Source organism: Galeopterus variegatus, unplaced genomic scaffold (genome assembly GCF_000696425.1).
Source record: "Galeopterus variegatus unplaced genomic scaffold, G_variegatus-3.0.2 Scaffold574, whole genome shotgun sequence".
Taxonomy (NCBI): Eukaryota; Metazoa; Chordata; class Mammalia; order Dermoptera; family Cynocephalidae; genus Galeopterus; species Galeopterus variegatus.
In genome coordinates, this window is record NW_007726685.1 from 398716 (window position 1) to 421936 (window position 23221).

Below are 23221 nucleotides of genomic sequence, written 5' to 3' on the forward strand. Positions count from 1 at the left end.
TTGTCTTTTTCCGTGTCCGGCAACGGATCGCAACCCTCAGTGTTGCCCCCGTACCGGACCGGGGACCGGCAACGGGATTGCAACCCTCAGTGTTGCTCCCGCACTTCGCTCAGCCAGTGAGCGGGAACCGGTCTGTATGTGGGATCCGAACCCTCGGGCGGGAGCGCCGCCGCGCGGCGCACTTATCCAGTGCACCACCGGGCCGGCCCCAGGGGAGAATTATCTTTGTGGGCCATTTAAGTAAACAATGCTCCAAGTCTGCCGGTTTCTAGCTTTCTCCCCAGGATCTTTTGCCTGGACCACATTTGGCACTGTGACGATTCCTATGTGGAACCTCTGATTTTAACCTCTCCTCTTGACTATTCCAGAAGTCGAATATGTCTCTAAGAGATTTGTCCCCTTACCCTCCGCCATCCTACCTCTCAATCAAAGTATAGAAGTTGCAATACCACGGTCTTAAATAAATTTCTCATCTTCCACATCCCCCCACATCCAGGGAAAGTATAACTATGGAGGAGAAATATAATACGAGCTATCCTTCTCCAGTTAAAAAAATATTATGAGTTAGGCCAAGAGTTGGTTAACTCTTTCTGTAAAGGGCCAAATAGTAAGTATTTTAGTCTTTGTGACCATTTGATCTCTTCTGCAACTACTTAACTCTACTGAGGTAGTGTGAAAGCAGCCATAGATGACACTAAATGAATGGATGTGGCTGCCTTTCAATAAAACTTTATTTATAAATACTAAAATTTGAATCTCATAATTTTCATGTATCGCAAAATACTAATCTACTTCAGTTTTTTAAAAAAATGTGAAACCTGTTCTTAGCTAGCAGGTAGCCAATGGTTATACAAAAACAAGGCAACACATGGTTATAGTTTCCCAACTCCTGGGTTAGACCAAGGATTTGATAAAATCTTAAAAAGGCAAGTCAAAGAGAGTTCCTATGCTCCCCCTGGGTTCCTGTATTGTAATTATCCATAAAACTAGAGAAGGGGTTGGCAAACTATGGCTCTTAGGTCAAATCTGACCCACAGTCAATTTTTACATGGCCTTGTGAGCTAAAAATGCCTATATATTTTTAAAACATAGTAAAAAACCCAAAAAAGCACCAACTATTAGTAATATGTAAGAGACCATACGTAGCCTGCAAAGTGCAAAATATTTAGTGTCCAGCTCTATGCATAAGAAGTCGGCCAGCCCCTGAAGCAGATGCTGCTCTGACATAACCTTCTCATGGGAAAGCAGACTGTGTACTGTAAGTTTCTCTAGTCTGCATTTTTCCCCCTCAATTATTCCCCAAAGTAAAACCATTCTTATTCCTATTGTCTACAACTAAAAAAGCCAGCACTACCACAACAAACAAAAATTACCACGGAAGCCCTTTTTATGACCTAAAATCACTTCCAAGTGGTATTCTGATACAATTATCTCTGTTTTATAAGTAAAAAAGGAAACAAACATTTACTGGCATCTACTGTGCTAGGTATGTCATATAACCACATTTAATTTTTGCATCAACTTTGGGAAGTATATTTTATCCTCACTTTCTTCCTTTTTTTTTTTTTTAATGAGGAAATTAGGCTGAGAGTTTATATAATCTGCTCAAATTCATCCCAAAGTCAGTCAGTAATATAGTTAAGAGTCTACCCCAGTTTTATCTGCTTCTAAAGCCCATAATCTTTTCAATAATCAGTGTTTTCCCAAACTTCAGTCATTCATGTATCATTTTCACAATTTTCTTTACATCTGCCCATTACCTGAACCACTGGTTACTTAATACTTTTCTTTAGATTCACTTAGAGAGGCTAATACTACATTAGCCTTATCTTAGGCAATATAACATCTAGGAAATCATCAGTTGGATGTACTAGTTTGTAACAACCATACAAATTTATTAATATAAAAATTATTTTCCCTGGACCATCTTGTGTAGTCCACTCCGGAAATCACTGTGCCAAACATGGCAAGCTTAAGACACCTCTTTAACAGCCCTGTCTATTCCCTCTCAGAGCCACACCCACTTAGGAAGGAAGGCCATCCTTTCAGAGCGATACAGTTTCAGTTTCTTTCTAGCATCTTCACAAAACATCGGGAATTAGGAGCCCTTCCACTCTGTGACTCAAGTTAGAGGCCAAAGCCCTCCTATTCCACACTTTCCTTCCTCCAGTACCCTTTGGGTGTCTCACTTACTAGGTGCAAAAAACACCAAAGTTCTCACGCACATGTCTAAATTCTGCCTCAGTAAATAGGACGGGTACATCTAAAACATAAGGCTTCTATACCACTTATCTTTCTTTATCCTGTGACTTCAGGCATCCTCAACAAGGTCCATACTCTACCCCATCCCCACCCATGAAGGAACTAGTATACAAAAATTAAAAACAGTTCCAAACGTCTCCTTTCCTTGTTAGTAACAACTTATACTGTAGAAGCTGCTGGGTGTGCTATTAAAAGAAAAATATTTTAACAATTGCTTTTGTAGGTAAAATAATACTTGAGATTATTTTGTATTACTATGATTGCTGTGAAGATGAAATATTTCATATGTATATTTACTAGTTATGTTTTCTCCTATCTGAATTGTATTATGATTCTCTGTCTAGTTTTCTGTAAGAGTGTTTATCCCATCCAAGCATTAATCAGGGGAAATGGTGGCTTTAGCCAATGAATGACTATTGCTCTACTGTGAGACTGAATTAAGACGTCTTAGCCTAAGAATATCACACGTGATTTGTCTAATTCCCCTTGTTCTGACTTCATACCTCCTAAGCAACCTACTGTTGCTTCCTATCTATGTAGGTTAGGGAAGAAATCTGATGGTCCTACCATGAATATTCAGATCCCTGTGCCAGTTCTTCCTTTTTGTAAATTAACAAACTGGATCAACTTTGGAATTACAAATATGTCTACTAAATGTGATAACTATGTTTTAGCATAGCATAAATGGATTTGCTCTTGGTGGGCTGGTAAAAGCTGGCTTCTGATTTGCACTGGCTGCCTGGCACTGGTCTCATCTAACCAGTTATTTCCCCAGTCAATACTACCCTGATATCACTATAAGAGATGAACGAAGAATGAATCAGAGCTCTGCTTTCTATAATTTGAATTTTTACCTGATTACTTTTGCCTATTATACTAAAATCTTAATTCCAGAGATTCTGAAGATTTTGGATTTTCTAGGTACATCATAATGTTACTAGCAAAAAAATCAATTTGTTTATTTTCACTTATTAATGCATTAAAAGACAATTTTCGAAAACAATGTTAAGTAATAAAGGTAATAAAGAAGTCCTTGTTTTGTCCCTGAAAATGAGAAGTATTTAATTAAACAGTGATAAAATCTAGGGTTTATTTAATTTTATTTGAGCATCCCATTGTTGATTCTGCATGTGAACTATGTTACCTAAAAAAATGGTATGATTTAGAGTTTGCAGTGCCAGTTCTCTGTATTACTTAAAAAATTTTTACAATTACAAAACCAATGCATGATCACTACAAATAATTTAAGCTTTACAGGTATATTTAATCTAGAAAATAAAAACATCCCATAATTTCATCCTTATACAGTTAGAATGTAATCTTTTTTCCTGTGCATGTACTAAGAGTGATTTGCCTCTTGTTTATAAAAACATGGTTATATTCTGCATGCTGTTTTCCAATTTTTTTTTCCATGTAATTCAAGGAACATTCTTGTTTGAAAGTCTATATAACACAGATGAACTATTATGATTTACTTAACTGGGCTCCTGTTGATGAATATTTGGGTTAATACCAGTTTTTACCCACTACAAATAACATGAAAATAAACATCCTCTGTATGCTGTTGTACATACTTATGAACAGAGTAGGGTAGCTTCCTAGATCTGGTATTGTTGGGTCAAAGGCATGAACATTCTTTTTTTTTTTCTTCCTTTTTTTTTTTTTTACTGACCGGTAACAGGATCGCAACCCTCGGTGTTGCGCCCGCACCGCACTCAGCCAGTGAGCGGGAACCAGTCTCCACATGGGATCCAAACCCTCGGCGGGAGCGCCACTGCGCTCCCAAGCGGCGCACTCTCCAGTGCGCCACCAGGCCGGCCCAAAGGCATGAACATTCTAAATTTTAACTGATAATGCCAAATTGCCTCACCAAATTGACTCCCCAAATTGACTCTGACTAGGCATTCCATTTTAAGATCTCTTTTTTCCCCAAACTGTTTAAGTATGGATATCACCTAAACTTTATCTCATACTTAAAAATATATACACATATAGATAGATTGTTATTGTTTGCTTTCTTTTATTAGTGAGGCTGGGCAACTTCTCATATGGTTACCAAACATTTTATCGGGGCGGGGGGAGGGGGGGAGGAGTCCTTTGCTGATTTTGCTTAACATTCTTCACCATTTCACCAAATACTAAAAACTCTGCCTACTGGCAATGTTAGCCATTTATCTGTTAAGTATGCAAAAATTTTTCCTGTTAGCTGTTTGTGTTTTAATTCAACTTACAGCATTTTTCACCATGTAGTATTTTTGATTTTTATGTAGTAAAAATTTTCAATTTATTTTATTTCTGGGTTTTGTGTCCCAGTTAATATGGTCATAGTCCCATGTTTTTCACATTTTTTAATATTTCATGTGGTCCCATGTTTAATATTTCAAAGATTTGTTTTCACAACTGAATCTCTAATCCTCCTGGAACTTGCTTTGGTCTAAGGAGTAGAGTAGTATTAAAGACTTGCTTTCCCCCCAGAGAGCTATAACCAATGACCCGAATGCCACCTACTGTCCACTGATTTGAAATGTCATCTTTGTCATCTATGCGACCCTCCTGTATTTCTGTCTGCTAGAGATGTTTTTCCACTGTTCTGCCCATGTTACTTCTATACCTTTCAAATCTCAAGGTGGTATTCATATAGTCCCATGTTTTTCACATTTTTTAATATTTCATGTGGTCCCATGTTTAATATTTCAAAGATTTGTTTTCACAACTGAATCTCTAATCCTCCTGGAACTTGCTTTGGTCTAAGGAGTAGAGTAGTATTAAAGACTTGCTTTCCCCCCAGAGAGCTATAACCAATGACCCGAATGCCACCTACTGTCCACTGATTTGAAATGTCATCTTTGTCATCTATGCGACCCTCCTGTATTTCTGTCTGCTAGAGATGTTTTTCCACTGTTCTGCCCATGTTACTTCTATACCTGCACCACATGGTTTTAATCATTACAACTGATGAGGGTTAGGGGCTCTGAAACCAGCACATCCTCAGTAGAAAGTTTGGACATAACTTTGCCCTGGCTCACAGCTGAGCAACACTGCATCCCTGAACCCCATGGCGGGGTGGTGAGGGACTCACTAAATACTTAACTATTAACATCCTACTAGTACCCTACTGTTAGGCAGGCTACTTAACTGTTTGGATAGGTATGTCATACATTATGACATACCTAACCAATAATTTTCTAAAATATAAAAAAAATAATCCCTAAGTGAACCTGTGCAGTTTAAACCCATGTTGTTCAAGGGTTTGCACTGTAGTTCACTTCTGTGTAAGAAAAGGGAGAAAATACATCCATATCTGCAAAAAAGAAAAAAAGATAAACAATAAATAAAAGTGGTAGGGGACAGGTCTGTGAGTGATATCTTTATGTGCACCTTTTTGATATTGTTTTGAATTATGAACTATGTACACGTATTAAATTCTAAAAAATAAAAAATAATCGTACCTTTAATAAAGTTTAGAAATCGGCAGTGCCAGTCCTTCTTATTATTATTCTTTTTCAGAGTTTTTCTGGCTAAACTGTTATTTTTAAATATCAAAATACTGTAGTTCAGACACACTGATTTCAGATGGCAGTCGGCAGCTTTACTCACCCTCCCTGAATTCTATTGCCCTTCTTTCTCTGTGTCATCTAACCTCATCCCCAACCATCCTCACTTCAAAAGTAATTTGTTTACTATTTAGTACCTGCATTATACTGTCCTCTGAAATTCTAACCTACAATTTTTATATAACTCCCCTTAATCCCCTAACAAACCTTAAAATGTGCTTGGTTACTCATAAAAATCACCACAAAGATTTCTTCTTGAAACTGGAAATGACTTGCAATCCAATATAGGTCTTGAGACAAACTCACCTATGGTCACAATATTTTATATTTTAATATTCTGGCCCTTGGACCATTGACCACAAGCCTCAAATGATTAAGAATATAACCAATTTAAACTCAACCTTTCCACTTCTTATTGCCAAATATAATTTCTTGAAGAAAGTATATGAATTAAAACTGTAAACTCCCTGTTCCCCACTGTGGTCATTAATGTGGGTTTTGTTTTCTCAAGTCCTTTCCTAGGTGTTTCTTATTGGAAACAGTAATTTCAGCTAGAAGAGGGAGTTAACTTCAAACTCTGGATCATAATTTCTCTGTTTATAGAAGACAAAAGGATAGCATTTTTTTTAGGTCTTTGTCTAAAACTTCATATCCAAGACAATGTCCAATTTTCTACATTAACTAAGATATAACCAAGAAAATTTCTTTTTCTGCTTAATTTGAGAGGTTTTTGGTTTACATCTAGTGCTGTGCCACCAGCCATATTTAGCTATTTAAACTTATTTTGGTTAAAATAAAATATAAAGTCAGTTCCTTAGTTACATTTCAAATTCTCAACATTCCAATGTGGCTAGTGACTATCATATCGTGGATGGTGGTGCAGCTAGAGAATATTTCTTTCTTTCTTTTTTTTTTTTTTTTTTGTCTTTTTTTCGTGACTGGCAACGGATCGCAACCCTCAGTGTCGCGCCCGTACCGGACCGGGACCGGCAACAGGATCGCAACCCTTGGTGTTGCGCCCACACCTCGCTCAGCCAGTGAGCGGGAACCGGTCTGTATGTGGGATCCGAACCCTCGGCGGGAGCGCCATCGCGCTCCCAAGCGGAGCACTGTAGCAGTGCGCCACCGGGCCGGCCCTGAGAATATTTCCATTCTCACAGAAAGTGTTATAAAATAGTGAAATAGAGAACTGAACACCATGAGGAAGCATCAGAAGTGCTTATAGTTATAACAGTGATGTGAATATAAAATATGAAAGTTGATTCAGCTGATGCGACTGCTAGGTGAGCATCCTCTCCCTCTTTCCTCCTTCCCTCCACGTTTAATTTCCCTGAAAGTGTGAATTTGTGTTGGTGAGGAAGACAGTCCCAAATTGGGCACAACATTCATTATTTGGTCAAAGCTGTTCAAGTAACTAGAACAGCTCCTCATATAACTTTTGATATAAATCATATGAACACAATTACCAATAAATTCTCAAAAGGTCAGTGTCTTTATAAGACTCTCTTCTTATGTGGAAGCAAGGCAGTACTACTAGAACTCCTGGTAAAAGGTTTTAGCCTTTCACAAGTGCCACAAACCAGGTGTATAATCCTGAAACGGCCAATTTCAGCATATCCCTACCCCCCACATCTTGGCATGTCAGTCACATTAACATAAAACCAGCTAATAACAACAGGTGGAAGGAACAACCTTTCAAACCTGAAGATGCTCTCATCACTTACCAATAAGAAGGTTTTCTGAAGAGGAATTATCCCTGACAGCTGTTACCACTTCCTTCTTCTTGGATAATGAAATCTAAGGTAGGGTCACATCTTTTGCCCTACCTGGAATGGATCAAAAGCTTTTCCATAGGAAGGAGGGGGCTGTGATTGAGAGGGAGCATAAGGGGGACTTCTAGTGTACGGAAATTATCTATTTCTTGATCCAGGTGGTGGTTCCATGATTATTTCACTTCCCACCCTCTAAAACAAAACTACAGAACACTGGAGAGGATAATGGACCACCCCTAATGAAGTCAGGAGGTAGAACACACAGAGCCCCAGAACTCTGGAGGTCCTGAGATTGGGAACATCTGGAGGAAGACTACATGTCTTCTAAAGCCTCAGCTGGAGGAAAATCACCCAAAGGGAGTTCTCTAACAGCTCTCAGGTACATTCTGGCAGGGGCAATATTACTATGAAGTAATTCGAGTTTTTTCTCCCCATACATAAATCACTGACGGTTTTGTTTTCTATTTCTCATATATCCCCTTTCAAATTTCTCTTCTCACACTCACCTATTTTATGAGACTTACCTCCTAATTACTCACATATGCACCTCTGCTTCATGCTGGCAAGCCCACTCAGTTTGCTCTTGGCATTGCCAGCTCCAAAGCACAGCTGGCACTATAGATCTCATCTTACCCTCAAGACCAGGGCTGGGGAAAGTCCATCTCTAAGCCTGCCTCCCTAAGCATAGCAGTTGGTTGATTGTTGTGTTTTTTGCTTTTAAATTCTGCTGGGCAGATGGTGGAGGACTTAGACTTCTGTGTACAGAAGTGATCAGCCCTACTCCACACTCCTTTATAGGCCAGCTGAAACTCTGGGAAGAACTATTCAATGGAAACCAGTAAGTTGGTGTTTTCTTAATAAAAATTAAAATGTTCCCAAGAATATTAATTAATATTTTTAAACATTCACTTTAAAAAAGAAAAAAAGGATTGTCTCAATATTTCTCCCCTTTCTGAATGGCTAGGGGCTTAAAATAATTCAGTGGAATTTACTGCTCATCTTTTATACTTACTCAGCTTAACTAATGTTTCAGTAAATTTTTCACAGTTGATTGCAACTCGGCATAATAGATGGATGAATTGATGATAAGAAAAGAAGTAGTCTAGCAGCATACGATCATAAACGTCATCTTTGCCCTGAAGGTTAAAGATGATAAAATGGTTGCACTTAAATTGTATAATAAATTAAAGAGCATATTTTGTGCAAATGTAATAAGTTTAACTAAAAAGCTGATTAAATCTTTAAATTCTATAAGAACCTAGTTTTAATTCCAAATTTCTAGTAATGTTATTAAGATCTTAACTGTCATAAGTTTATTTTCAGTGTGCAAATGCTATCAATTAAAATTACCCATTATTTCTATATACTTTAATAAAGTAAAATTGCTGTAGGATTTTAAAATGTGACACTTTAGCTCATCAGATATATCAAGAATTAATTAAATTTGATTTTTGAAATACGAGGTGTCTTCAAAAAGTTCACAGAAAGGTTCATATAATCTTTTTCTTCCCCCCCTAGCTGGCCAGTATGTGGATCTGCATACTGTCTTTTATATTTTTATTTTTCCATGAACTTCCTGAAGTACCCTCATAATCCAAATTATTTCTGTAATGGTTACTATAGTGTTAATTATTTTTAATATTATATCTTATAAGAATTTCTCAAGTACTTAAGATCCAAAGATGGTGGGCAAGGGAGAGTACGAATGAAGTATGGGTGAAGAAAGATAAAGGGCAAACTTGTTTAAAAAAAATCTATTGAAAGTAAGATAAAGTATCCTGTGTGAATGTACCTTGTCTCTAGAATTTAGAATTGGCACTATTTTAGAATAAGTGTTAGAGGACAGGAACCAGACTAAAAATGATGATAAATCTATCAATCAGTGGTATTATGCTTAGGTCAAAGAAATATAATTTAAGGGCAGTAAAAGAAGTTATTGATTATATGGTCAAATTTAAAAATAGTAAGTACCTAACTTCACTTTTCTGATTTAGATATAAGACCCAGTTATAATTTAGCCTAGTGACAAATACTAAGACTTACTATTAAGGTAATTTTTGAGGGAAAAAAAAAAACTTACTACTTGTGCTTATTGTTGATTTTGCAAATATTCAACCAACATTTCAGAGCACTAAAAGGAAAAAGTCCAAATGAGCCTAATCTTCTTAGGATCCACAAAATGGTCATTTAAGTCGAATATACTCATAACTGCCAGGGGTGAAATTTCAAATTACTTTGCACTACAGAAGCATGATTTTCCTGGCATCCCAACATACCTTACTGGTTTCCACCATTGTGGGCAAGAGGCACATATTGAGTTCAGGGCGCGGAGGCCGAATATTGCTTTTCCCTCCTATTAGCTTGATATTTTCTCGACAAGGGAAATAAGGTCCAAGAGACACTAAGACATTAAAAGTGTACAATAAGAATAAATGGAAAAAATAAATCTCCATGCTGCAGTGTGCAGAACGATAAAATGTGAACCATATTCAAGTATTGTGTTAGATAAATACGTACTTGGTATGTTACTGTGATGGTAAGTACAATGGTTGTGTTGTAGAAATGGAACCAGAGTATGAAGAAAATCATGGGGACTCAAAAGCACAAGTTCCTTGAGAACATCTGAAATGAAAAACACAATTTAGATATTAAAAAACTGGAGTTATACCTACCTGCTACTTTCAAACTCACAAATCCTATTGGGATAACTGGTTACAGTGTGGCAATCACTTTTATGAGTCTAAAACTGTTTTAGCTCCTGACACTGGGAGAAATTCTGTCTGATGCTCAATCAAATCTGGATCAGCAGAGTTACCACAATAGGCCACCATTTAGAAAGAGAAGTTAAAATACCAATGAATAGTGTTTTAACCAAGACATGCTTCTTAGAGAAAAATGGTGAGGAAAATATTTAATGCACAGTGATTATGTGTCTTCATGAAATCAACTACAATACTTCAGAAAGAAACCCAACACTCAAAGTTGCTTGGATGTGAGGGATAATCCTTAATCTACTTTTAATGTTTTATGATACTGACTGGACTGATTCTCATCTTCTAATCACATAGAAATAAACCTCATAATGACTGGCTACTGGCAGAATTTCTGGTGATCAGAAGTAACTGCTATATGTCCCTCTCCTTTTGCTGGAGAAGTATAAAAAATGCAGGCCAGTAATTACACAGAACATCAAGACTACTGGCACACAACAGCCAGATTTATTCATGCTACTTTGAGAAACTGGATATAAGCAGCAATGGTATCTAAGGTAGTAAAATAATTCACTATAAATTTAAAATGGGGGAGGGGGATCTTTTAACAACCACAATTATCATTTTATTATAAATATGCAATCAATAACAAAGTAAAATACTCAGAACCTAAGATCAGCTATTGAGAAGTATCTTTAGGCAAAAGAGCTCATGGTGATATAATCACCCCAACTCCTTACATTGTCAGTTCTACCTTGTAAACATTTACATGATTCTACCCTGCTTATATAGCATCAGAAGATTTTAGAGCTGCAAGGAACCTAGAGATAATCTAAGGTCAAAGAGCCCATATATATTAAATGACCTACTCATGATTACGTGGGTAATTACCAGGTTAAGAAATGGAACTCGATTTTCTTAGGACTTTCTAGCCAGTGTGTTACATGTAAAAAGCAGGAAGGTCTTCCAACCCCTACAGACCAAACATCACATCTTACAAAAAAAAAAAAACACGCAAAAATGTTCTTCGACTAGGTTTTTAAACAGGTTTATTTTTCAAGTTACTTACCTATACAGGCATTTCTAAGTTCTGGAGGGCTATAGGAATTAAGAAGAGTTAACAATTTATGGGCAAACTCAATTCGCTCCTGCCATTGGATTAATGCTTGTTTCACATCTGCAAATATAAAAGCATATATAAATATGCCATTTGAGAGATCAAACTTCCTCACAAATTCTTCTATTGTAAACTACAGAATGCTCACACTTAGAAACTCAAATTAATTACATAAACATCTTTGGTGAAAGCTTAGTAATTATTTTCATGAGATGGCTACTTCTGTTAAATCTGCTAAATTTCTTAAAGTACTTCAGTAATGAATATGTCCCACTTTCTAGGAATGTATATGAAATTCAGAGTTCACACTATTTTACAGGGACATAAGAGAGACATGTTTTATAGTTATTTCTCTTGAAACTAAAAGTGATCTAATCCATGACATGGAAGTTTCCAGCTGGAGAACCTTCACAAAATACCCAACTTGTTACTGTGCTGGGAAATGTTTTCCAGCCTCCTAAATCTTGGTCCTCCTTATAGCATGCCTGCCTATTTTTCAGGTGGGTATAATGAAAATATACAGGAGCATTCCAGTTTTACATCAAGAGGTCATGAGGTACATTTCCTGATGGTTAGCCTCATCTTCTATGCATAAACTAGAGTTAAAGACAATTTTTCTGGGGCACATGATTTAAAAACCATATCTGTCTTTAATAGTAGCACTAACAAAAATTAAGTAGGAATGACCAAACCTTTTCTCTGAAGATACGGGCGTGTAGACTTCAAAACCGAAAGGAATATTGACAGAAGTTCTACTAAGTCTCCAGTCACATGGCAAGCTGTAGCTTCATGATACATCATGTGCAATGTGTTGAAAGACTATAAGTGATTTAAAAAAATTGAAAACTTAATTTCATTTTTACTTTATTGGGCCACAAAGTGGTAGTGCTCATCCTCTATGGCAGATGTTTTTGGATTCAGACTGTATGTGTGTGCACATATGTGGAAAGCAAATATATTTGCTTTCGAGCCAAAAGTCAAATTCTCCCACTCAGCTCTTTCTAGATACAAGGGTACTTCAAAAAGTTCATGGAAAAATGAAAATAAAGATGAATTTTTCCATGAACTTTTTGAATATCCCTCGTACCTAGACAGTCCTCATCTTTAGGGCTCTGGTATTTTGTGTATACATTCTAGTCTGAAGAAATAATTTGTTGAATCTTTTTTTTTCTTTTGGATGGCTGGCCAGTACAGGGGTTTGGACCCTGGACCTTGGTTTTAGTAGTGCCATGCTCTAACCAATTGAGCTAAACAGCCAGCCCTTGTTTAATCATTTTCTTAAAAAAACTATTTGCTCTAAGACTACAAGCCTTAGAGATTACAAAGCAGCAGGCAACACAGGAAGATTAGGGAGAACAGGTAACTGTTTAAACTAACTTTCCAGGGCCTCTGTAGAAAGACAATGGTGAAATGGCTGTCAGCCATACTCAAAATAATAGGCCTGAAAGAGGTAAAAAGAGTTCGAAAAGGTAGCAATTCAATTATCAATTATTATAATAATAATTATTACATACTTATTATATAACATACATATTACATATTATTAATGTTAGTCAATTTTTATAATGTTAATCTTTTAATTCCTATAACTGTATTAGCCTAATTAAACCCCTGGTTTTTTTCCTATTTCATTTTACAATGAAGCACTCTTCCTGTAATCCTGTTGAGTAAGTTCACCATAGTCTATATACTATTCACAATTCATAGTTCAAAATTCTTAGGTTAGAATCTGTGGCAATAAATAATCTGAACAATGTACTTGTACAGTATTTAACCTGTAAGCTGTGAGGACAGGAACTATGTATGTCTTGTTCACTGCTGTATCCCCAGTGCCTAGCACAATGCCTGGCACAGAATAGACATTCAAACATCTGTTGAATGAAAGAACGAAATTCTCACTATTCCTTTTCACATACCTTTTCTTTTAGCCAAACAGAAATACTCGGCATTGCTCAAACATAATCAATACTGGCCTCTATGCTCATACAGTCATTTATCTAAATGCTGTCCTACTTACATTCACAAGTCCAAATTCTTTAAGTGTAGTTTCAAACATGTTCTACTCCTATTCTATAAAATCATTAACTGAAAAAACTATCCTACCTCTTAATTCTTATGGTACTGTTAGGGTAGCATGTACTCTTTGGTCTTATCTTCATTATAACACTAAAGAGTATGATGCATCTCTGGTGGCTTTAAAGCAACCTCACATTTGTGGATGTTCAAGATTATAGAAAGAATAAATGGCCGATTTTAACCACCTTTGTATAGTCTCACTGCCTTCCTCTGATGATGCTCTCAGTTTCTGTACTCTGTTAAATAAGTGGGCTCTTGGAAAATTATGTGTGCCCTTGATTATATCATATAAATTTTGGTTTTGTTCTTACAAATAAAAGAATAAAACTAGTCTATTTAAAATGGGTGTTTAAAATAAGGGGAAAGGTATGAAATTACTATGGAAAAAGAAATAGCTCCCTAAAAATTATGACTTAATTATTATTGGAATAAGAATTAGCATTTATTAATGTATATAATTAAAATCCTGCTATGTGGAAAACAGTAACCAAAAATTCTAAATGTCTACAAAACAAGAAGTCTTGATGAAAATATTAAAATGAGATAAATCCACAGTAAAATGTAACAAAATATTTACCTCAGTCATCAGGATCAACCCTCGATTAAATACAACGAGAAGTCTGTCTTCATCAGATTCTAATAGTATTCTGAAGGCACTAGAAGAATATATAAAGTCCAGCTTGAGAATTCTGAATTAGAACAGAACACTTAGGTGATGAAAAAACAAACGGAAATAAAATTGTCATTTAAAATCTCTGCTTTCCTACCTATAGAAAAGGATCTGCTACATCTGTTTCTTAGTAATGCAGTAAAAGGAAATAATATTAAATAAGAAATCTAACTTATAGACACATTATGTCTCAATATCTAATCTACTTTTAATTATCCACAACGGCAGAAGATAGGAATGATTGGAATATTTTTAAACTTTGAATAGAAACAAAGTTAATTTTTTATAGTGGGTTTATCTTCTAAATTAAGTTCTAGTTAACAATGAAATACACTTGTTATTATCAAAGTATTCATCAGCTGATCACTGGGAAGAAAAAGTAACATGAGGGGAAAAATTACTAAAAATAAATGTTGGCCTTGAAAATAAACTTTATCATAATTACCAAAGTTGTTGTATTACTGCTGTTAACAGACCTTATTTTACTAGGTACCAGAAAGTGCTATTATAGAGAACTGGAAATCCCCCTACCTTAATCCCTAATTAATGAAGACTGAAATTTAAAAGCTTTCTGAGGAAGATAATCTTGAAATAACCTTATGTTGTTTTGATTAGTTCAAAACACTACAGTTAAGTCTTCAAGAAAGTACTGCCCCCCCCAAAAAAAATGTGCCTAATAAAGGATATCATTCCAAGTCTTAGATGTAATATACAGAAGCATTTTAAGAAATTAGCCTGAACTTTATTTCTACAGGTAAAGGGAATTTGTAGCAGTTTCTCTGCAGCCATTCTGTAACTTCTGTAGCTCTGAACAATTAACTGTAAAGATTACGTTTTGTTATTCTGGCCAATTCCTGTAGATAAGAAAGCCAGATAGATAGATCTGGACTCAACAGAATGAAAAACATCAACAGTCAGACTCATCCAAAGATGAAGAAAGCTGTTTCTGGAGGCCTCTAGAACTGAACTATCTAAGCGTAAGTTATGATGAATTGCCATAGACAGGATCATTCAAGCTCTAGGTGGAAGACTGTATGTTAAGGTTCCTTCCACCCCCAAGATTCTGATTTTGATAGAATACACACAAATATAAACCCAAACCAAACCAAAACGAAAACTGTTAAAAAGTAGCTCATTAACTTTCAAAACATAAATTCTTCTAAAGTGACTAAATGCATAAATGCTTCCCCAATAACCTTAAAGAATTAGCAAATTTTCACTTATAAACAATGCATAGTTTTTCTCTTTTAGTAAATGCATAGTTTTCATCTTTTACTAAATGATGGTACCTATCCCCTCACTTGGAAAAACAAAACAAAGAAAAAATACCAGAAAACATCTTTTTACCTTATTAAAGTAGTCCAGCAGGAGCGGCCATCTAAGCAACGTAAATAACAACTTATGGTTGTTTTCTTAAACTGTTTAATATCTTCTAATTCTTCTTCTCTCATATCTGGCCTCTGAGCTATAAACAGTTGCATCAGGTTAAATAATTCTTCCACTGCCTAAAACAGGCAAATAAACAATATGATGATCTTTTAACCCTACAACATTTTAGAATGTCAGCTTTGCATTTCTGAATGTTATGCTCATTAGACAACTCTTAAAATTATACAAATGAGTTAGATTACACTACCGTTCAGGAATACTTATTATAAGAATAATAATTCTATTTTTAAAATTTATCATTCATTTTTAGTCTTAAGACTGTGTAAAGCACTAGTTTTGTAACTTCAAATGTGTGAAAAGATATGCTACACCAATTCTCTGCCCCCTTTTCTTTAATAAATAATAAGTTGTTACTTTGTCACAAAGATTTTAAATATCTAAATTACACTTGAATTAATACTCTGAAATAAACCTTTGTACCTACATTTGGAATAATCTTTCTAGACTTATGATCAGTTCAAGTTTCTGATAGAAGAAATGTGGGAATTAATACTTTAGTAAAAATCACTAGCTGTGATTTTACAAACTTATTTGCTTATGTGCATGTTAGGAAAGGGTTGCTCTTCTAACATAACTCTTGTGAACTGAAACTGCCAGCTTCATATTTTTCATGGCAAAATTGACTTGAACACCATTTTCAAGAAAATTTCCAACAGATAATTTCTACAATAAGGATACTACCTTTCATTGATGTTAAGGTCAAAAAACAACCCAGGAGTCGGGGGCAGGAGATAAGCACTTTAACTCACCTAGCACCTTCGTCAAAGGTATATTTAACTCTGGACATCACATTCAGTAACTAAATCAAATATAATTTATGTGGATGGGATAGAGACAAACCCATTGAAACTTAATACATCCTGTCCTGACGCCTTTGAAGTCAGAGAGACTCTCTTATTCTTTTCTGTATTCTTCAACCTTGGCTTTTTACTTCTTGGTACTTAAATACACTCTCTTTCCTACATAACAAGCATTCTAATTTTCTTAACAGGATATTACTTCTGGGTAGGAGACTCTCAACAACTCAATACATCATCTAAACAACAGTTTACAACAGAGAGTACAAGGCAACAATGAAAAGTAATATCTAGCAATGACAGCCTTATATGGAGGGGAAATTTTTTTTTTTTTTTTGTCCTTTTTGAGACCGGCCGCACTGCGCTCAGCCAGTGAGCGCTGTGAGTGCACCGGTCAACCCTATATAGGATCCGAACCCGCGGTGGGAGCGCTGCTGCGTTCCCAGCGCCACACTCTCCCGAGTGTGCCACAGGCTCGGCCCTGGAGGGGAAAATTTTTAATATGAAACCTACAAATAGTTCTCTGCAGAGAACAAGCATCAGATTTAGACTGCATATAGTTGTATCCCAATGGATCTCTTAAGCATTTTTCATTCACTTGGGTGTAGCTTGAGAAACCATACTAAGGAATACTACTATCTTAAGACAAAAATACTGTCTAGCTCACAGCTTAGCATAGCATGTATATCTTGATAATGAATATACAAATTTTAAATAGTAAAGTACTTCTCTAAAACTGTACCACAAAGCTTTTTTCATTAGGTACACATGAAAGCTGCATTTACAAAACCACAAATTGAAATACATAAGTTCCATTTTAACTTCAACCTAAGAAAAATTATCCACATACTTATCAATTTTATAACAATATAACATTTTATACATGTACTCAGAAAAAACAAATATTCCTTAAGTTCTTAAGAAAGAATAGTTAGCTTTTTCTATTTTGTCACCACTTCCAGCAAGAGGAAAAACAGGTATTTCCAATCAACTTGAGGATACAGTTAAAAGAATATCTATTTTACTCACTCCAGGGTATTGGCTGGCATGTGGTGTAAGATTCTTAAAGGCCCACTGGATGTTCTGGTGAGAAGCCAGTTGTCGTGTGAATGCAGAAGACTGCTCGCAGCATAGCCTCAGAATGCCATAGTAGGCAGGCAGCATCCCACGGTTAAAAAGCACCACATCCTGATCATCATGGTCAGCAAGGATGTAATTGAAGGCAATGTTCTTGGTTACCACTGGGTTCTGAACAATAAGGCGGATATTCTCTGGACAGTCAGCACACACATTGTACCAAAATGAAAGCAAAGCCTGTTTATTGTGATTTGTAGCTATTGCTGGCTCAGAAAGTTTAGGCTGGAAAAGGTTCCACAAATCCATGAAATATGTGGAAAACATCAGCTTCTCAGTTTTGGAAATTAAACAGTAAGTCATAAAGCTAAAATAGGGCACTAGCTTTGTAGTGCCATGAACAGCAGCATCAACATAAAGTTTGGCTCTTGAGAGCAAACCAAGGAGCACGTTGTAGACCTGATGTAGGACTACTGTTGTGTCTGGACTGAGTGGAAGGTCACGGGTTGGGATGTGCAAAGACCTTGTTGACCGGAACATCTGGCGGAATGAATTGCTTGGAATAAGGGACACCAGAAGATAAGCTGCAGCTATAAAATGTAAAACAGAACTGTCAGATCCTTATAAGATATTAAATAGACTGAAGAGCAGTCATTCAGCACAAAGCCACTCTTCCCTTTAATTAAAATGAATAAAAATTAAGGGACATGAACATCTCTTTTAATATCTTTCTGCTTTTACACCCTTGGACACACAGAACGATCCTAAGGGGTGACAGAAACAGACATCTTTCATTCTGCCATTGCTACTTTTTAAGTGGCAACAACAATTGCTATTAGCAGAAACAGTTTTTAAACCTCTTTTGTTTAGCTTTCCCAAGATGCAGAATTTTCCCACTCGATAATTAATTTCTTCTCAGAAAGGAGTATGATTTAACAGAGGGAGCACAGCACTTGGAGCCAGAAGACCTATCAAAAGGTGCTGGACATGGTCAAACCATGTAAAGTTTTATGGTCTTAATTTTCTTATTTAAAAAATAATAGTAAATTATTTTGTAATAATTTATAGATAATGGTAAAATATACTTAAGTTATAAAGAAAATGATATCTATATAAAAGTCCATTGTATTATATACAATTATATGTGCTAATTATAGAACATTAACTTTGGAAAATCTTTAAAAGTCTTCTAAGTCTAACCTTATACCCAAAGAAAGAATCCCTTCTTCAACATACCTGAAAACTGTTATATTAAGCCTATATTATAATTCTGAGAGGTTAATGACTTATTAGTTGAGTCCATCTGTAAAAGCAGTTACTATAGGCAAGGCACTGAGCTAGGTACTTTACAACTATCTCATTTAATCCTCATAATCATCCTGGAAGTAAGTGATGTTACATTGGAAAATCTGAATCTTGGAGAAGCAAAGACTAAGGTCACACAGGTAAGGAGGTGGAGCCTAGATTAGGCCTTGAGAAACAATGATGATGAAGACAAGAACAATAATGGTAAAACAGTAACAATAACAACAATAACAAGAACTGCTAACATTTATTGAATTGTATACTATTTGGCATCCTAACTTCATGTGGTAGGCACTGCTTTTATTATTCTCACTTTCATTCAGGCTTAAAACAGTAAGACTACCCCAGATTACACAGCCAGCAGCAGAGCTGTGATTCAAACTCATACCGACAGACTTGTGAGCTAAAGCGCCTAACAGCATTCACTACAGAACACCTCCTTAAGACTCTCTCATGCCTGAGTGTAGGCTCTTTTCAATAAACCGACTATAGTTTTGTCTTCAATTATTCTACCTATAATTTGATAAATTCCATCATATTGTCAAAATAAATAAAGTTGGGGTTTCAAAAATTAATTGTAGTCTATTTTACAAATTTGTTTCAAATTAAACTTCATTTGTGCACAATACTCCATTTCCTGAGTATTTCTTTACCCATATACTGCTCTGGTTAGTCTTATTTTTCTTAGGCTTAGTTTGATATGCACTTCAAATTTAAAAATTTAGCATGCAGGTATCATCCTGATCAATTTTTGTATAAAACTGCAATTGAGAAAGATAATTTATGGTTTTAAAAAGTCATTCAGTTTAAGTAATACTTTCATCCCAACATTTATTAAGAAAAATTTTAAAACACAGTAAAAGGCTGAAAAAAACTTTACTGAACACTCACTGACTTACCACCTAGATTCTACAATTAACATTTTGCTTGGCTTTATCCCTTATCTGTCTCTTAATTTCTATAAAAGCTATTTGCTTTTAAATAAAAAATAAGTTCTGCTAGGCAGAAAAACACAACTTTTTAATTATGTTTATCTTTAAGAACAGTTAGGAAGGAATATGGAAGAGTAGGCCATCTTGTTAAACACTGTCTTGCTATAACTTAAGAGTCCCTGGGTCTAGAAGTTCTGCTAGGCAGAAAAACACAACTTTTTAATTATGTTTATCTTTAAGAACAGTTAGGAAGGAATTTGGAAGAGTAGGCCATCTTGTTAAACACTGTCTTGCTATAACTTAAGAGTCCCTGGGTCTAGTTTTATATTATAGAAAACTTAGAACAAATCTACTTTGACTTCTCTCTGATAACTCTTCAACTATTTTCAGACACTCATGTCTCCATTTTTCTTTTCTTTAGACTAAACATTCTCAGTCATTACTTAAAATTATTTTGTAGTATTTAGAAGTATTTCTCTGTAGTTTTTCTTTTCATACATGTTACTTTAATACTTATTCTAAAAAATACTCATTTTTCTTTCATACATGTTAATTTTTATTCTGAGTTATACATTCTGTTCAAATATTTGGGGCCCCTTTTCAAGTTACATATATCAAAAGCACTTTTTCATATCACAAAACAGTCTTCACTTCCATAATTTTAAAATGATGCATTATAATAATTTGTTTCCTAAATGAACAGTTTTTAATTTTTCACAATTATAAATAATGCTGTTGAGCATCGATTCCCCCCACCCATCCCTCTGGCATCCATTTATTGGATGACTTACTTATACTAGAATCCCCAAAATGGTATCCCCGAGTTAAAAGGGCACAACATTTTTAAGGATCTTGGTACATATTGCTAAACTGCCTTTCATAAGGGTAATATTAGCTTTTGATGTTACTGCAACACACAAGAACGCCATTTCCTCAGCACTGTCATAAATATTAGGTGTAACAGCTGGCTAAAAACTTTTTTTTGATTCAGCATAGGGTTTCTTTCTGGTTTATGCTCAGGGGTCAGGTCACAAATGCCAACTAGCACAGACGTGAGCTCTTACAAATATCCCATTATTGTGGGTTTTAACTCAACTGACAGGAAAAGTAAGACCATGAGCAGAGTACCAATGCCAATCCATGTGTCCCCTCCACTGAAAAATGTTTCTCTCAAATAAATCTTTTATTTTAGAATAAGTAAAACAGATAATTTCTATATAGCCTGTACCCAGTTTTCCCTATTGTTAACCTCTACTATTACCATGGTACATTTGTTATGACCAAGGAACGAACACTGTTATTAAGTGACCCTGCACTTTATTTACATGTCACTAGTCCTGTCCTAATGTCCTTTTTTTGTTCCAGGATTCCCTCTAAGATACATTACATTTAATCATCATGTCTCTTTAATTGGCTCTTGGCTGTGAATTTCTCAGACTTTCCTTGTTTTTGATGACCTTGACAATTTTGAGGAATACTGGTTAGGTATTTCATAGAATGTCCTTCAAATTGAGTTTGTCTGATGTCTGTCATGTTTAGACTCAGGTTATGGGTTTTGGGGAGGAATACGATAGAAATCAAGTGCACTTCACATCACATCACATTAAGGGCAAGAATACATGCTATCAACTTGACATATCAGTAATGATGTTACTAAAGATTGTGATGGCTAAGTCACAACCTGTCAAGGTTAGTCACTGTAAAGTTACTTGCCCCATCCTCCACGCTCTACTCTTTGGAAGTAAGTCACTAAATTCATACTCATGGAGTGAGGAGTTAAACAACACCTCCTGGGGGAGGGGTGTACATAAATTATTTGGAATTCTGTATGGGAGATTTGTTTCTTCTCCATTTATTCATTATTTTTTCTTTCCTCCTTTATTTATTCAATCATTTATTTATATCAGTAGGGACTCATAGATATTTATACTTTGGGTTATGGTCCAGTGTTGTTATTTGTTACTCAAATTGTTACAACTTTGGCCAATGGGAATGCTTTCAGGTTACCTCTGTGTCCCTTTAACATACCCCCAACCGTTTTGTTTATTTGAGCACTTCCTCACTTTCTGGCACTACAAGATGCTCCAATCTCATCTTGTATATTCTCTATCCCAACCCTAAAATCAACCATTTCTCCAAGGAGCTGTGAATCCTTTTATTGAAGAATCGTGTTCAGAATCCAACATCTGGGTACTGAATGTGCTTGCTGCTACTGAAGTGTCACTGACTCTAGGCCCTTCTCAAGGGACAGATAGAAAATGCTTTTAATGAATAAAAAATTTCAAAAATTAACTATTTTGATTTTAATTTCTTTAACTATCAAAAGTGAACATATTCTATGTTTCTTTACAAGCAATTTTCTATACTTTGAAATATCCATTTTTGATATCTACCCATCTGTCTTCAAAGATCTTTGTGTATTCTTTACCTGCTTGTGTACATTAAAGTTGTTAATCATTTAACATAATGTTTATCCATAATTTTGGTCAGTATTTTCTCTCAGCTTGTTTTATGTCTTTGTTACTATTTTACTGTTAGCCTTCTCCAGAAGTACTTTTTTTTTTTTTTTTTTTTTGGTCTTTTTCGTGACCGGTAAGGGAATTGCAACCCTTGGTTTGGTGTCACCCGCACCGCGCTCAGCCAGTGAGTGCACTGGCCATCCCTATATAGGATCTGAACCTGCGGCGGGAGCGTCGCTTAGCTCCCAGCGCCGCACTCTCCCGAGCGCGCCACGGGGCCGGCCCCGGAAGTACTTTTTAAAACAGGACTTTCTGACCTTCACTAATGCTGATCATGTCCTGTTACTCTATCAAGCAAGGAGACAAAAATGGTAGTAGTGATGATGTCATCCAAGAAAGAACATCGTTTCCTATCCTTAAAAAAACAAAAACAAAAATGTTGTAGTACTTGTAAAAAACACTGTCATAAGTTTCTAAATACTAATATAACTTTGGCTTTTAAGAACATCTCCAAGAGTTTTGCATTATACAACAATGGGAATATTGAGGTTGCCTTAAAAACAAAACAAAACAAAATTTGGAACAGTGATAAATAGTTTGTTAAATTCCAAATAGTTGACTTACAAGTCCTGACTCTAGGATAATTGTGTGCCAAAAGAAACCGCTCAACCCAGTTTTCCATATTCTGTAGGACCCAGCTGTGTGCCAGTTTATTTCGGGGTGTCTGGACTGCCAACCAATCCAGACACTGAGAAGGATTGTATTCAATCACCTACAAATAAAATGACAAGAACAGAATATAAAGCCAACTGAATGAGCAGTTACTTACTTTTGGTATATGCCATTAAACACTTAAAGCTAAAGTAGTTTTCTGAAAACTAAAGCTTAAAGGAAGTTTCAACCATGTGTTTTCCCATTTTTAAGCTACTTCCTTTTGCCAATAGGAAACGTTCAGGAAAATTTGTCATTAGTTTAACAAAATAAATTTAAAATAACCAAGAACTATATAACACAGGACAAATATAAAAACTCAATGACTTTTA

General features: G+C 35.6%; 1 protein-coding gene across 1 annotated transcript in view; it reads right to left on the bottom strand.

The window, feature by feature from the left end:
• Positions 1 to 23221, bottom strand: part of USP34 (ubiquitin specific peptidase 34) — a 143194-nt gene that overhangs the window by 6547 nt on the left and 113426 nt on the right. The window contains exons 52-60 of the mRNA XM_008570133.1: positions 22803 to 22950; positions 17438 to 18072; positions 15510 to 15667; positions 14070 to 14148; positions 12109 to 12235; positions 11369 to 11476; positions 10106 to 10210; positions 9865 to 9989; positions 8601 to 8724 (exon numbers count right to left, since the gene is read on the bottom strand). Coding sequence (XP_008568355.1) covers positions 8601 to 8724; positions 9865 to 9989; positions 10106 to 10210; positions 11369 to 11476; positions 12109 to 12235; positions 14070 to 14148; positions 15510 to 15667; positions 17438 to 18072; positions 22803 to 22950 — 1609 coding nt within the window. The remainder of the gene's footprint in view (positions 1 to 8600; positions 8725 to 9864; positions 9990 to 10105; positions 10211 to 11368; positions 11477 to 12108; positions 12236 to 14069; positions 14149 to 15509; positions 15668 to 17437; positions 18073 to 22802; positions 22951 to 23221) is intronic.